At 36.0% G+C, this 16,025-nt stretch overlaps 1 protein-coding gene across 2 annotated transcripts; it reads right to left on the bottom strand.

Moving 5' to 3' along the window:
* Positions 1-5,846: 5,846 nt before the first annotated feature.
* Positions 5,847-13,507, bottom strand: LOC121967403 (dol-P-Man:Man(5)GlcNAc(2)-PP-Dol alpha-1,3-mannosyltransferase-like). Of its 2 annotated transcripts, none has more exons than XM_042517599.1 (14): positions 13,289-13,507; positions 13,160-13,194; positions 12,914-13,051; positions 11,895-11,963; positions 10,760-10,917; positions 10,588-10,654; positions 10,425-10,478; positions 9,072-9,160; positions 7,425-7,541; positions 7,061-7,170; positions 6,903-6,981; positions 6,732-6,788; positions 6,156-6,662; positions 5,847-5,955 (listed from the first exon to the last, which is right to left on the bottom strand). In XM_042517599.1, exons 1-13 carry the CDS (start codon positions 13,392-13,394, stop codon positions 6,494-6,496), a joined length of 1,248 nt encoding a protein of 415 aa, XP_042373533.1. In that variant the 5' UTR covers positions 13,395-13,507; the 3' UTR covers positions 5,847-5,955; positions 6,156-6,493. The 2 variants fall into 2 exon arrangements, with proteins under 2 accessions (XP_042373533.1, XP_042373534.1); XM_042517600.1 differs by having other exon boundaries at positions 9,120-9,160.
* Positions 13,508-16,025: the final 2,518 nt, after the last annotated feature.

The following is a 16,025-nucleotide window of genomic DNA, read 5'->3' as shown; positions in this document are numbered from 1 at the left end:
TCCCTAGTGTATGAGCGGAGAGCTGTGTCCCAAGTGTATGTGTGGGGAGCTGGGCCCCTAGTGTTCGATCAAGAATCGAAGGCCCTAATCTTTGATCAAGGAGCTAGGATCTTACTCTCTTATCAGGGAGCTATATCGGTTCCTATAATCGTAAAAAGGGAGCAGAGCTTGTATCGTACCTGATCGGGAAGCCGTGCCAACCGGCTAAGGGTTTGTCTCGATCCCTTAACTCCCGAATACCTATGGAGTCAGGGAAAAAACATAATGGAAAAACTAACCTGTCAGCCAGCTGAAGCTCCACTCGATCTCTCGACTCCCGAATACCGGTGGAGTGAGGATAGAAGATAATATATGCGTCGAGATCCTCCAGGATTGTGATAATAGCAGAGAACCTCCCGACGTCATCCATCTTCACGTTCTAGAACAGGTTGTTATGTTCCCACAGACGGCGCCAAATTGATCCCGTCCGGAAGCTGAGTCAGACGGACCTTCGGGTGAGGTGGCGAGAATGTTGACTGAGTTGCGACGTCCCGGAGGGGGGTGTGCTGAGATGACTTCTATGTTGACCAAGTCTTCAGAACTCCTCTGGTCAACGCTACTTGCAGCCTGAGACCGGTTTGACCCGGTCCCCGGTACCCCGATGCTCGAGGCAGATCCAACGAATATATGAGTACGAGACTAAGCCGTAAAATAATGAAAATGCATATGGAATATGAACGAGGAACGTACCCTGGCCCAGGCGGGCGCCCTCGGATGGGACGCGACTCGAGTTGTCGCGACCTGGAAGAGTAGCTGACTCTGATCAGGTTGTAGAGCTGGATCTGACGACGCGGAGCTGGACGCGGCACGGAACCGGGAGACGAGCTGCAGGTCGAGATAAAACACCAGCGCGCAGGCCGGGATGTGAAATCAGCACATAGACCGAGAAACGAGATCGACACACAGACCGGGACACGAGATCGACACGCAGGCTGAGACACGAGCTCGGCACGTAGGCCGAGAAATAAAGTCGGCACGCAGGCCGGGGAACTATATCGGCACGCAGTCCGGAAAATTATATCGGCACGCAGGCCAGGACACGACACATAGGCAGGATAAGCGCGTAGGTCGGAATACAGTACACAAGCCAGATCGGCACAAAAGCCAAAAGACAATAAAATGGCCCGAAGGCCGAGAACAATCACGGCTCACAAGCTGGAGACAACCTAAATCAAAGGGTCACAGTGGAATGTTGGATCGTCGTCAGACATGTATGATCAGATGGATCGAAGAGGTATGTGCTAACAAAGACGGTCCGGAGGACATCGCCATCCCCCGGAGACGGTGACGCATGGCTGTGGACTTCGTTGACTGCCTGGGGCGGCCTCAACCAGCTGTGAACGGCGTCAACTGCTGAAGGCAATGCTGGCCGACAGTGACATGAGGAGGTAGAAGGCGTACGAACTACCGGCGAGTGTGAGAGATAGAGAGGGAGGTGGCGCTGGACAGGGGCGGCGACGGCTGCTGTCATCGCCGGCGGTACACTTGAAGGGGAGATGAGACGGCGACAAAGGAGAAGGATGAAAAGTGGTTGCGGCATCACTGGAGAAAACAGCGGCAACATTTGAGGTGAGGGTCGCGTGGATGAGGAAAAGGGATGACCGGAGGCATTTGCCGGCGAGAGGAAAGGGAGAGAGGAGGAGACTAGCCCGTGCGTCCTTCCCCGACCACGATGTAGAAAACCTGAAGCCGTAGCAGCGACACGCATCCATGCGACGATGACAACACATGAGGTGGAGAGAGGAGGAGGAGGCGGTGACCGAAGGGAGAAGAGCGGAGGTGGTGACAGGCAGTGGCGCCGGCGAGGAGAGTGAGAAGACGAGGAAGAAACCGCTCCCCTTTTTCTGTTGGCGGTGGTGACGTAGGAGGTGAAAAGAAAGGAGGAGGGATGATGATGATCAGATAAGGAGAGGAAGTGGAGGCCGGAGGTCGGCGGCCGGCGTCGACAAGAAGTATGGGAAGAAGATGACTTTGGCGGCGGAACCTGCACCCCACGAAGCCCCTCCTCGAACCAAGCTAGCTCTCCCTCTCTTAAGCCCTAAACAGTGGTTTTCCCACCTTGCCCCTCTTTTTTCCTCCTATTCTCTTCCCTGCCTCTAAACCCTCTCCGTATCAGATGCGAAAACAGCTCCAAATTTACCTTCAAAAACCAAATTTTGTCTACAGGGCTTAAAAGTTATCAACGAGAAATCGCATATCAAAGCAAAGTCTAGTGACTCACTGAGAATAGAGAAGAAAATCATGAAGCCTACAGATATTTGAACAACTCTTCGACTGCCAACACGAGTTAATGCTAACAGACCAGCATTTTCACTGCATCAAGAAATAGGGTTAGGAAATCAGTTCATCAGTCTAAAATTTACACATAATCTTCATTAAGATCGTGTGAATCTATCACCTTAAAAGCTTCCAATAGGATGTTAAATGAACATTATAATACTTATTTAACACTCTTTCTCTATTATAAATGGACATTATAATACCCACCCACAAGAGAGAGGAGAGATGATGTTCACAAATTCTATCAATTTTTTTTATTTTTTAATATTATTTAAAAAATAGTAAAATTATTTTTTCGCAAGTAGGATTATTATTAAAAATAATAATAATAATAATTTAAATATTTTAAAATATATTTATTTAATATGATATAATTTTAAGATGAGTGAGTGGGGACGGTGGATCCCATAAATAATGAGTGTTAATATTAAAAGGGATGTTAGTGAAAGAGATATATTGTTATAATGAGTATGTGGCAGTGGACCCATGCTTTTTATGAGATGGTGAGTGTTATAATGATGATGCATTGTGGATGCTCTTACGGGGGCACAGTGGTCCCCGGGGCCATGGTGTCAAGATAGGACATCCAAGTTGTCACCCAAATATCCACGGTTTGAACTCCAACTATGACGTATTTGTAGGAATTTTTCCTCCAAATGGGGAACGTAACCAAAGGATGTTGGGTTTTTGGGTTGACCACCGTGTGCACTTCTCGATTTATCCTGATGATCAGTGAAAAACTTCTATGAGATTGGACCGATCATCCCAGAGATAATCAATGAAATTAACTAGAATTATCATTTTTTTTCTTTCGGGGACACAGTTGACCATTTGCCGTCACAAATATTCCATCCAACGATATTCCAACTCCCTGGAATTAAACAAACATGTCGTAACTAGTATCGCATCTTTCATTAATTTCATAAGGTGCAATTGGTAGGTTCAATGCAATACTATTAATGCTCTCAGGGCATAATGCGATAATAACAAGTAGGACGTTTATGGGGCTACGGTCCAGCGTAAAGCTGTCAACTTGTTACATATGTATCTATGATATGAAAGTATTTCTAGAGACGGTCCAACTTAAAGCTGTCAAATTGTTACTTAGGTATCTATAAGATGAAAGTATTTCTAGAGATTATTTTTTTCTAAACAGGACACAATCATGGGATACTGGACTTCCGAATCGTCTATCACAAATGGTATCATGAGATACTGGACTTCTGAACCGTCTACCACAAACGTTTCTTAATTTACTCTGACGATATATGGAAAACTTTTGTGGGACTAAGCAGGCCGCCCTAAGTTCGGTATTACTAGAGCTATCAAATGGGTTGACCCGTGGCGGGGCGGGTCAGCCCGTGACGATCCAACCGTTTGGCGGGGCGAGCCGATATGTCAATTTGATGGGTTAGGAAATCTCCAACCCAACCCAATCGAAGGCTGGTTACGGGTTTGGCAGGCCAACCCGCAAGCCCATAATTTTTTTTTTTAAAAAAAAAAAACTTTCATATCTTCAACAAGCTTATGTAGTTTGATATGCAACCTTTAAAAGGGGAATAAAAGGCTTCAGGCGTAGCACAGACAATAGGTGCATAACATCTCTAGCGTAATGGTCAGGGGTCGATTCTCAGGAACTGACGACCTGAGATTTACCCCACCATGTGCATGACGTCTGTGTACCTGCATGTACCTCTCTCTATATCTGTGGGGTCGACACTAAGAGAGTCGTTAATGTAACGAATCTACATTTAAAAGGAGAATGAAATATTACATCTTAACAGAAAACGTTGCTTGAAGAAGAGATTGATAGTTTATGAGAGATAATTAGGAAGATCAAAGCAGCGAAGGGTGAGATAGATGGATTGTGGACTATGCAAGAGTTGATAATTGTTGACTAACAGAAGCAAATTTCAATGCGAAAAAGATTCAGCTATCTACGACCTCAGTCTCTAATCAATAAAGTCAATAGTCAGCTAGAAAAACTTTCATATCTTAAACCATATCGTGTCCTTCTCCTCGTCCACGAACATATATTTCTCAACCTGTGGATCAACCCAAGCTCATTGCGGGCCGACTTGCGCGGGTCGCGAACCTAAGGGGGTCGGCCCACGACCGGGTTTGGGTTGATAAAATTCCAACCTAACCCACTTTATTGGTTTGGTGGGACGAGCCAACCTGATAGACCTAACCCAAATTAACGGTTCTAGGTGTTAACGATGCAACATAATAATAAAAAGTAGGCCATATTTTTATACAACTAGAGTTCAAATTTTTAGTAGGATATATCATGTGCCTATAATATTTGAATCACTCATGATAACGAACTATCTATCATAATCCATCTGCGCTTACATTTACTCTAATGGACAATAAAAAATTAAATGAACCAATCATGGATTAATCTATTGGAAAACATGATACCTAAATTATCAAAAAAAATATTGATTATTTTTATTATCAATGTTCTATTTTAAAAAAAATATATATAATACATTTTATTTATTTAAAAATATTCTTTTTCAATATTTTTTTTAAACAGCTACAACTAGAATAACTTTAACTAAAATTACTTTAAATATTTTTTTTATCAACTATTTCAAAATTAATCTACTTTATAATAATTTTGACTAATATGTTCCAATTATAGTAATTTAAATTCCAATAATATTTATCAAATTTTAATCTAGTTATACTAATTTTAATCAAATTAAAATATTTTTTATCAATATTTGAATAATTTTGATTAATATTTAAATAATTTTAATTATAATAATTTTGAATGCATTACAATAATTTTAGAATAAACCCTCCCAAATTTGATACGATGATAAGCAAAAGATGAGTTTCCCAAATAACAAGGATTAAATTCTCATTCAACGCAAGTAAATGCCCCGGTGATCAAATCACTCATGGCGATGACCATCCCCGTGATCCATGGTGAAAAACATTAATAAAATTAGACAACAACCTCCAACTCCAAGTAAATGAAAAATAAAAATACCTAAACACATTAACTCTCTCTAATAATATTAGAGCAATAGTATTTTAGAAATAGAAAATAAAATAAACATCTACAGCCATACCTAAAAACTAGTCTCTTGTGGTTTTACAGCTACAGCCATAGATCCTCTCTTTTTCTCAACATCAATCTGTCTCTTTGTTTTACAGCTACACCCATAGACCCTCTCTCCTTTCCAGCTTCACTCTTTCAATTTCTATCATGTGTTTAGGGATCTTCTAAAAGGGAATCACAATTTTTTTTAGTGACACTTTTTATCTCCTTTCTACAAAAAGAGAATGAGAAAAGAAGGAAAATGATGAAGGAAATTCTCAATAGAATTCAAATCTAACCTTAAATAAATTATTAGTTTCAATATTTTCATCCATATATTTTAAATGTTCTTAACAAATTAAAAGAAAACTTATCAACTTTTTAAACATTTTTTTAATCTTTGTCCTTTCCGTAGTAATTTGCGAGCTAAACAAATCATTATAAGTAGACTAACTTGATTTACTCATTCCACTTCACCATGGCAAGCCAACCTACTCCATTCAATCACCTTTAATATCTTTGGCAAACTCAATTTGAGTAATTCAATCAATCAACTCCTTTGCCTAATTCTGTCTTTGCCCCTACAATCAACACAAGGCATCCTTTAAATTTATGGCCATGAATCGACTCCTCAACCATAGTGAACTTTTAGAGCCTTAGCCAATAGATAAGAATCAATTGAGTGGCTGGCCTATTTTGTCAATGAGATTGAACTTGATCTCTCTCTAACACCATTGTTTGTCCTTTCTAATCATTCCAATAAATTACCATTAGCACTTACTTTGCCTTCGAAGTTGGGACAAATTGCCCAATGGCCACCTGTTGAATGGCTGTGTGTGATTCAATTGAATTCCATGAAAGGGAAAGGCCATGATTTCTGCAAGAGACACCACTGCCACAAATAATCATAATTAATGATAAAAAAAATTAAAGGAAATAATAATAATAATAATTGAGGTGGTGGATATTGATGATGTCTAGTAGCATCATTGATTGAGAGCCTTCTGCCCCTCCTTTCTGGTTAAAGCTGGACAAAGGAAACAAAGTCATTCAGAAATATGTTGCATTCCACTCAGTTTGTGTTCAGATGTAATTTAAAAGGGGGAAAAAGAAGAATGATCATTCTTCTTTTTTCTCTGAAGGTTTTTGAGTAGCATATTCGCATTCGACAGGGGCAATCCAAAGACCCAGGAGTATGAACAAGTGTACACACAGCAATAAACTTGAAGAATAGACATTTGAAGGGTATATGTTCCAGCAAAGCTCCACTCCAGCAAACAAAATGAGTCTGAAAAAAACATTTATATCAATCAAAAGCATTACGAGTCTATAACGAATGATCTTGCCGAGAACCAACCTTAGAGGTGTAGGGAAAGGCGATATCCACAAAAGGAAGGGCAAGGAGTAGAAGTACCTGAAACAGTAGAGAGATTTATTCTTAGAGTAAGAATTTAGTAGTATTTGTTTGCCTCAGCAAATACTCAGGTTGTGTATTTGTTGCAGAGATTATAGGTTGAAAATGACTCACCATGAGTAGAACTGGTAATGAAGGGACCGAGCACATACTATGCCAATGAAGTTCCCCGTAAACATAACAGAAGCAACATCTGCATGGATGTCAGCCCACTTGCATGTTCAGTCAAAGGAAACAGAAGGTAAAATACTAGGTAAAAATTTAAAGCATACATGATTTGTTAAGAGTTTTGGTTCTTGGTTCATAGGAATGAAATCGTCGAATAGATAATGATAAGGCATCACTGACTTTGGCCTTCAAGAGAATAAAAAGCCCTTCGCTCCTGCCAATGCATATCAACCTTTACTATTTCATAAATGTTGCAACTCTGAGCAACTATAGATAATGTAATTTGTAGATGTTATAAGCAAAACATTTTGTAAAATGATCCTTCCTGCACTTTAGATATTCTCAGAAAGTAACAGTTAATTTCAGATTAAAATGTTTCAGTCTTGTTAGAGAAAGGATGCATATTAGTACATCGGCAAACAAATACAAGATCTGAATGAAAGAAGGAACAAAGATTTAAGCACTCACTTGGACCACCTAAACTGTGCAAAAGTTGCAAGCAACATGAGATGAAGAACCAACAGAGCAATGGAAAACTCCTTTGATACGAATATCTGTTCTGGAACGAACTTGAAATTAACAGACCTGAAAAAATCATGATGTGAGAATTATGTGTATCTAACCCCATCAGTATCCTGAAACACGAGTACAAACATTAAAAGCATTTTTTTCCTATGTCTTGGAAGAAACTAGTGATTAAGATGTAGGAGCCCAAAACAATCTCCACAGATATTGACAAAAACCTGAGTGTATCAGCCCATACAATATGCAATCTCCAGGACAAGAAAACATTCATTACCAACCTAACATATTTGGGACCTAATATCGGTCAGTATGTACAAAAATGAAACTTTGTTTGCTATATCAAACAAAAAAGTTTTGAAAGAGATGAAAATTATAAAATATTATTTGGCAAAACAAACATTCACTTTCTACACTATTTTTTTAATAAAAATAAAAAATATTTGATATAAAATATTCATTTTCATAGTAAAACTAATGTAAACAATAGAAAAGCTTGCCTAACTCCATTATTATATAAATATATCTACAAAATACAACAAATTAATAGTACCAAAGAAATTAACCAATTATCAACACCCAAAATTATATTAATTAGATAAAATAATTATCCTGATCTTAAATAATCATTTGTTATCATTAAATAATTTAGTATTAAGAGATAATGACTTAGATTATAAATGAAATGGAAAGTACAATTTTATGTGAAAATATGTAAGGGTGAAATATATATAAAAAATAATTAAAAATCTATGATTATGAGGGTAGTGTAAAATTTTATATCAATTTTTGGGCTAATGGCGAAATTATACAATTGTAAACTACGTATAGGGTTATAAATGAACCAAGCGTTTGTGAACAAGCTTGGTGTTCGGCTTGGTAAAAGTTTGTTTATGTTCGTTCAATATACATAAGATTAATTAAACAAACAAGTTTGAACAACTCGTTAAGCTAAACAAACAAGCTTGAACACATATGTATTCAACTCGTTAACGTTCATGAACAACGTTCGTGAACAATGTTCATGAACCATATTTATTAATAAAACTCTTTTCAATATGTTAAATAAATAATAATTAAAATAAATAAATAAATTTAAATTATCAAGTTCAATAACCAATCAAATAATTAAAAGTTTAAACAATCAAACAAGCTTAAATTGAGAGCTTGATAATATCTAAACAAACCAAGCTCGAACCAAGCTCAAGCCAAGCTTGAATTGAGAGCTTGATAACATCTAAACGAACTAAGCTCAAGCCAAGTTTCAAACAAGCTCAAGCTTATAAAAAAATAAATCAAGCCAAACTTGAACACTCATTTCAAAAGCTTGGTTCATTTTAAACTCGGCTCGGCTCGGCTCGGTTACCTTTTCAAACAAACTTGAACACCCCAAAGCTCAGCTCGGCTCAGCTTGTTTACAACCCTAACTACGTAGTGTTTATGTCTTACCTGTATTCATCTATTAAGGTGGTGTCCTGGCTTCTACAAGTTGTAACTTAGCATAGGAATATGTTATAAAGAAAGTATAAATTTATTCTTTAGGACAATCAATTATATTGGAAATATCTAAGGTTGTCAAGATTGAATATGCACCAGAAATGAATGAAGACACGTCCAAGGTTAAAGGCTCTTGATACGTACTCAACTGGATATGTCAGCAAGAACGGTAAGCCCAATATGATCTGCAAATTCACCATTTAATTGTTAAGAAGAGAAATGTAAATCCGTAAGTGATTTGGTAAGCATTGAGTTGAAAGAGCATCAAACTCTTAAAAACCAGAGTTCAAGTGATTAAATTATTATTTTATAAAGAGATGAAGGCATAAAATAATAAATAAGTATAGATAAATCTAGAAACTAAGCATTGTTGAGGAGCTAGCACTATAAGGAACACCAAAGGCTGGTTTAAGTCAAACTAATTGCACCAATGTCACCAAATTATCACTATACAACTAAGGTCATATATGGGCTGACTCTTATTGACAAAGAGGATTCAAAAGAACTGAATAGCTATTAATAAATAACTAATTCATCACTCTGAAAATGATCTCAATGAAAACATTGTTTCTTTGTAGTAGATTGGTTATCTTTCTTCTCTATCAACAAACATGCATCTTTTGACATGAAATTGGACAGAAAACTCACATGACGCCAGAAAATTAACAGGCAAGGTGATGAGTTATCATAGTTAAGATGCGATTTGGACCTAACATATCCATTTAGTTCAGTTCTAGGCCTAGTTTGCCACAAGTGTATAATATAAATTTGCAATATCATCTGAAACAAGCACAACTTGAGTGAAATTGATTTATCAACTTCTACCTTAGACTTATACAACTGGAATACGAATCAAGCAAACAGAGTAATATATATCAGGGCTTAAAACAATAAAGGTTTTGTAATTTAATGGATAAATGACAAAAGAAATAGTGAGAAAATTTCAGTTTTTGCAAGGATTAACATCCACATAGAAAATGGAAGATGAGAAACAAATTCTTAGCTCCCTTTCCTTATAGATTTAGATATTGCATCAAAGTAACTTTATATGAAGAAGAGAGCATAAAATCTTAAACTGTAATGAGTAACTTAGTACCAGATACATGTCAAATGTGACAATTCAGTTCATTCAAACAGTAAACAGAATACTAATGCCCAAATTTCCTTAGTGTGTAAACTGTAAAGGACTTCTCAAGGAGAGAGACAAATTAGGAAATATAAAATTTCACTAAAAAGTGAAACTTAATATGGATGAATTAAAGCCAATTCAAGAATACCAGTACCGGAAAGAGCAACATGAAAAGATTAAGAAAAAATATTTTATGGAAGAGATTCCAATATTAAGTAGATTGTAATAATCCAAATTTTTAAAATGTGTAGAAGTAGAACAAGAAATTTACACTTTGAAGGATATGATAAAGAAAAACATGTAGATTCATAGACTGATACCTGCACTAGTGCAGCACCAAACAAGGTAGAAAAGACGCCCTTAATATCAAAAGCCTACAGCATGATACTCAAATTAACAACAGAAAACTATCAATAAGCATCAACAGATTACAGATGGACCAAAATATCTAATAAATGGATCTTCAGTAGCATATTTGTATACCTTCAACATGAGCAGAAACAGGGGAGGTGCATAAAGAAGAACATTCATCTTAATTGCCACAGCTCCACTACAGAGACAAAAGGCAAATGTGAAAGATCAAAGCACAACCATCATAGTCATAAACCTCATTTACTATTGCTTATGATATTTGACAGATAAAAAAAGTGTGTACCTGTAAATAATCAAAGCCATATGCCATTTTTGACATAGAACCAAAGCTAGAGAAGCATGAAGCAAAGTCATTGCAAAACAGTCATTAAACAGACGAAGAACAAAAATGGAATGCACCCTCTTTGACAAACAAAGGAGACTGAAAGCCCACCATGGAAGCTGTCAAAATATTCAAAGATCAAAGGTGGCAATAAAAATATCATAGAGATGGAAATGCAGGCAATTATGTAAAACAGTCAGATGCGAGGAACTTATTTTATGATGCATAAAATCCAGTTTAATAATTATCCTTTGCATTCATCTGATCTAATAAGCCCCCTCACACTTGCTCGCCTCATGGTTGGCTATTGTCATGATGGCTTTAATTTTGGAAGATATGTGAAGGGGAGCCTTGGCGCATCGGTAAAATTATAGCTTTATGACCTAAAGGCCACGGGTTCAAATCTTAGAAATAGCCTCTTGCAAAAAGTAGGGTAAGGCTGCGTACAATGGATCATTTCCCGGGACCTCGCATAAGGGGAGCTTCATGCACAGGGCTGACCTTTTTAATTCATCTGATCTACGTTTTTTCAAAGATCAATCAACAATGATTTCTATATAATACAACTGTGATTTATTTTATATGTTTGATACATATTTTCCACTAACCAGTACGGACAATGATACATAAATGCCAGCAAAGATGTCCCAATCTAGCTTGTGTCATAAATTTCAATGAAAAACAAGAAATGTAATGCTATTACTCTCATGGAGTATGCAAGACAATTTGTGCTACTATTTAAAACAACAATAGGAACAAAACTAGTAAAATGAAGACCAAGTTTCGCCTTAAGACTCTAAATAAGAAAAAAGGTTTAGTTAGAGACATCACCCAGCATAGAAGACATCCATACACTAAGACTAAGAAATGAAATAACATAAATATGCTGGTGCACAGAAAAAAGATTTAGTAGTTCAGCTACATAAGTCAGGTAAAAAAATACATAAGTTCTTTGTATGAGACAGCCAAATTGAAATTCAGTAAATAAACCACAAACATATCAAAATTGTTATTATGAAGCACATGGACAAAAACAACAGAGAGGTAATAAAGACATAAGTAACTTCTTGTAATAAACTCTCAAGAGTTTCCATACCACATCTGATTTTATATAGATGAAGAAAATAACCGCCAGATTTATTATATAAAGAACACCAAACAAGATCTGCAAGAGGTAAACAATGGTAAGAACATAAGTAATCACACTAACATTTCATCATGTGTGTAAGAAGACCACAAGTGAACTTTTTAATAGCCCTTCTAATGGTACGTAAATAAGTAAAAGCCTGATCAGTTTGACGCCTGACAGAACTGAGAAAACAGAGTTTTTTTTTCACTTATTTTCCTAGGAAGATATTTTCATTGTTTATAGCTCCTAAAATAATTAGATACGGCAATTCACATATCTCATAAGATTGCCGAAAGGCATGGATATCCCTAATTCCCTATCACCATCATCAATCAATTATATTTATCCCAACTATTTAGGAGTGGCTGCATGAACCTTATCTCATCCTTGCATTGAACTCTATGCAAGACAACATCACCGACAATATTTAAATCTAATTAATTCATTTCTTATTGCATTGAACTGTATGCAAGATAACATCACCGGCAAGTGAACTTGCATTGAATATTCCATTCTTGTTAAATAATTGATCCAAGATATTCAAAACCTAAAGGAATTTCTTATTCTTCCAGCCTAACTATTCCATCAATTTTTTTCTTAAGTATATTGAACATAATTTATAATATCGAGGACCAAAAGAGAAAATGAGCTTAATGATAACTATAACTGCATGATCAATAATGTAAATAACAAATCTACATCTTAGAAGCACATCAATTCAAAAGAAAAAAAAAATGCAATTTCTCAGGTAACAATAACAGCTCTACATTATACATTCAATGTCCCTTTCTCCTACACTGAAGATTCAAACAGGATGAAGTTTACTTCTTAAGAATTCTCAATAACGTTATTATAAACATTCGCTTAACACATAAAAACTTTAACAATTATCAACATAGCCCAAATGCATCTTAGAAAACTAATTCAAAGCCATTAAAATGGAAGATAGCCTGGAAAAACCTTTTGCAGATTCACTGGCATCTCACCTGCGCAGGAAAGACTTCTCCTCCAGTCAGAAATTTGATGCCAGAATAGACATAGAGAAACCCAGCTGGATAAACCAATGGGCCTGTGTCCCCCTTCAGTTTGGTGTAATCCCTCTCTCCTCCAAGGAACCCATCTACCTGTCATTACGAAGGATACTACTAACTACTAAGCTTGAAAAATTATATTTTTTATTCTATGTCGAGTAAGAACACAGCTTTAACCTAATAATTACAAAGAGTCAGTACCTGGGACATGTATGCATCCCAATCAATCTTCGTATCTGAGCAAGGATTGCATAGTAGAAAGAAATATAAAGCAACAACAATAGAAAAACTATGTAAAACGGGGGGAAAATGTGATTTTGCGGATCTCACAAGGGACGTAGGCGATGATCAGAGCGATCAGGACGGCATCGAGAACCAACAGCGCCGATGCAAATAGAGACTTTGAGATCCTGAAGCCCCCGACGGCTAGCGCCATGGGCCCGGCCACCCGCGTCGCACTTTCCCCTGTCCTCCGATCTCTTCGCTTTGGCGCCCGCCGTCTCTAGCAATATGCTTGCTAAACTGCAGTCGGATCGAACCAAAGTCAGTTGGGCCAATTTTACTGGTCGATCAATTTATTTAGATTCTTCACGTGCGCATCGGAAATTATCAATTTGTAGTTTGCTCCTCAAAATTTGCCAACCCTTCAATTTATTCCTTTTCCTCTTCTATTTTGCAAGATTGCTCCCACATTATTTTTGTAATTTTGACTAAATTTCTATATTGCAAAATAATTTTACTGATGAACATAAAATTGCATCCATTTTAATTTTTATAGATTTTTAAGATTACAAAAATTCTTAGCTGATTTTTGAAGACAAGGAACATTCCCAGAATATGTATCCAAATACTAAAGCTAGATGGATTTACTAGAACAAGAAAAATTGAAAACCATAATCTGTTCAAAATCAAGTAAATATTTTAAGAAGACAGATTCTAGCATATTCTTTCTAAAAGTTATGAAAACGCTCATAGTAAAATGCCCAACCCTGAATGAGACCCAGACAGATATAGTCTGGCTGCAACAACTTTCTAGCATAATTCTCTAGACGAAGTGGCATCCTCTAAAAGCATATTTATGGCATCTTGGACCCGCGGGTGATCCGAGTTAGTATATGGCGGATGTTGTCACAATGAGATCGCAAGATCGATCCTCGGAGCAGCTGAGGAATAAATCTCCTATCCCCGTATTATACCTTGTCCGTCACATACTCGCTCGGATGCTACGATTTACTTTCCTCGTGATGATCTTGAGTCGAGCACAACAAAAACACTGAGGACGAACGTTTCACCTTTTGTCATAATATTTATGACATCTTGCCTTGGGGAAAGCAACTGCCTCGAATACCACATTTAGTTACAAGTTAAATAGTTCCAAAAAAATATCATATGATTCACTCAAAAAAATAATTCGTTGACATCACAATCCATCCTTTGTATATAAATGCATGTTCTTCCATTCATTCGGATGGATCTAGTGATTAACACATAGAATATTATCATCATGAGGTCTAAGGTTCTAATCTTGATAAAGTCAAGATAAATATCTCCCTTATGTGCTAGTCATTATTCGAAAGGCTAATGGTCACCTGTGATTTACCTCCTTCGTGTTGGTCCTGACCTTAGGACGGATTGATAAGAATACTGAGAACGAACATATTCATCTTTTACCACAATAAATACAGATTCTTCCACTCATAAGAATAGAAGCATACAATGAAATAAGGACGCATGGAATTATACATCATCTTTATTTGTCATGAGCCTCACAATTTGATAACATTTAATATAGTAAGTATAAAAAAAATATTGAGCTTCTTTATCTAAAGAGAATTTGAGAATATTTTCTCTTTTAAACCTCTTTCCATAAATAAATATTTCATTTTTTTATCAAAATTATCCTAAATTCTTGGATTAAATATGTTCATATCATATCTAGGTATCGAATAGTGATATTTGTTTGTATATTCATCATCACAACAATTTTCAATATCTTTAATTTTATCAATTTCAGTTTCATCCAAATCATTAAGATTTGTATTCTCTTCATTCTCACTTTCTACAAATTTCTCATTCTCATCACTTTCATTTTTCATAAATTCTTCATTTTCTTCAATATTATTTTTAACAAAATCTTCATTTACATTTGATTCGTTACTTAAAATCTAAACTAAGCTTTCCATTATGTTATGTGATTCTTTACTAAAATATTTATTCAATGAACCTCTTAAGCTTTGAGTTTTCTCCTCTTCTTTTTTCTTTTTTTGTCTTTTTTGATATCCAGAAAGTTGTTTCATGATGATAGATAATTATGAACAATAAGCAATAAACAAAGAATAATAAAATCTGATATGGAGAATTTTTCTTCAATTCGAAATCCACTTATATAATACCTTACACGAATATCTTGCAAGTTTATAAACAAAAAATACAACAATTCAATTATTTAGGAGTTGAGACCTTATTCGTGCAATTAAAGACACAAGTATATTAATCTAACTAGCCAAATGACATGAAAACTTAGTTAATCTATTTATTTCATTTACTAGTCAAAAAAATCCATCTGAACATAATTAATAAACAACTAAAAGCCAAGATTTTTTTAGAGTAAACCAATAAGAAAGTTCTTGTATCTCACCAAAAAAAAAAATCATAAGATGAAAAAAAAAATCAATAGATACTTGCTAGACAAGTGCTACCAATCTCCTAAGTCACTCCTAGTAAGTGAGGGTGGACAAATCATTAAATTACACATTTCTCGAGAGAGAAATAGAATGAGATCTAAGAAAATTATAAAACATAAGGATACTAAATTGATTTAAACTCTTTTAATCTATTATAATAAAATCAATTTATACATGGATCAAATAATCTTCATTTCCTCCCAAATGATATTCCAGATTGCAATCAAAACCAAGGTACCCTACTGCCCTAGCATTAGGAAAAAAGGGAAGTACATAAAATGGAAAAGAATTAAGTTATCTGTACGACTCAAGAATATGCAAAATACATATGCAACTAAATTAACCAATCATAGAGTCCAGTTCATAACACTAAACACTATAAC

Source organism: Zingiber officinale, chromosome 3B (genome assembly GCF_018446385.1).
Source record: "Zingiber officinale cultivar Zhangliang chromosome 3B, Zo_v1.1, whole genome shotgun sequence".
Classification (NCBI taxonomy): Eukaryota; Viridiplantae; Streptophyta; class Magnoliopsida; order Zingiberales; family Zingiberaceae; genus Zingiber; species Zingiber officinale.
The sequence above is the reverse complement of the archived record's forward strand: the minus strand, read 5'-3'. Positions and strand labels throughout refer to the sequence as shown.

Excerpts from the sequence above, each read along its gene's own strand:
- LOC121967403 (XM_042517599.1), bottom strand. The coding sequence starts at position 13,394 with ATGGCGCTAGCCGTCGGGGGCTTCAGGATCTCAAAGTCTCTATTTGCA. Across the intron at positions 13,195-13,288 it reads GATCATCGCCTACGTCCCTT|ATACGAAGATTGATTGGGAT; the intron begins GTGAGATCCGCA and ends ATCCTTGCTCAG. Across the intron at positions 6,663-6,731 it reads CCTTTCCCTACACCTCTAAG|ACTCATTTTGTTTGCTGGAG; the intron begins GTTGGTTCTCGG and ends TGTTTTTTTCAG.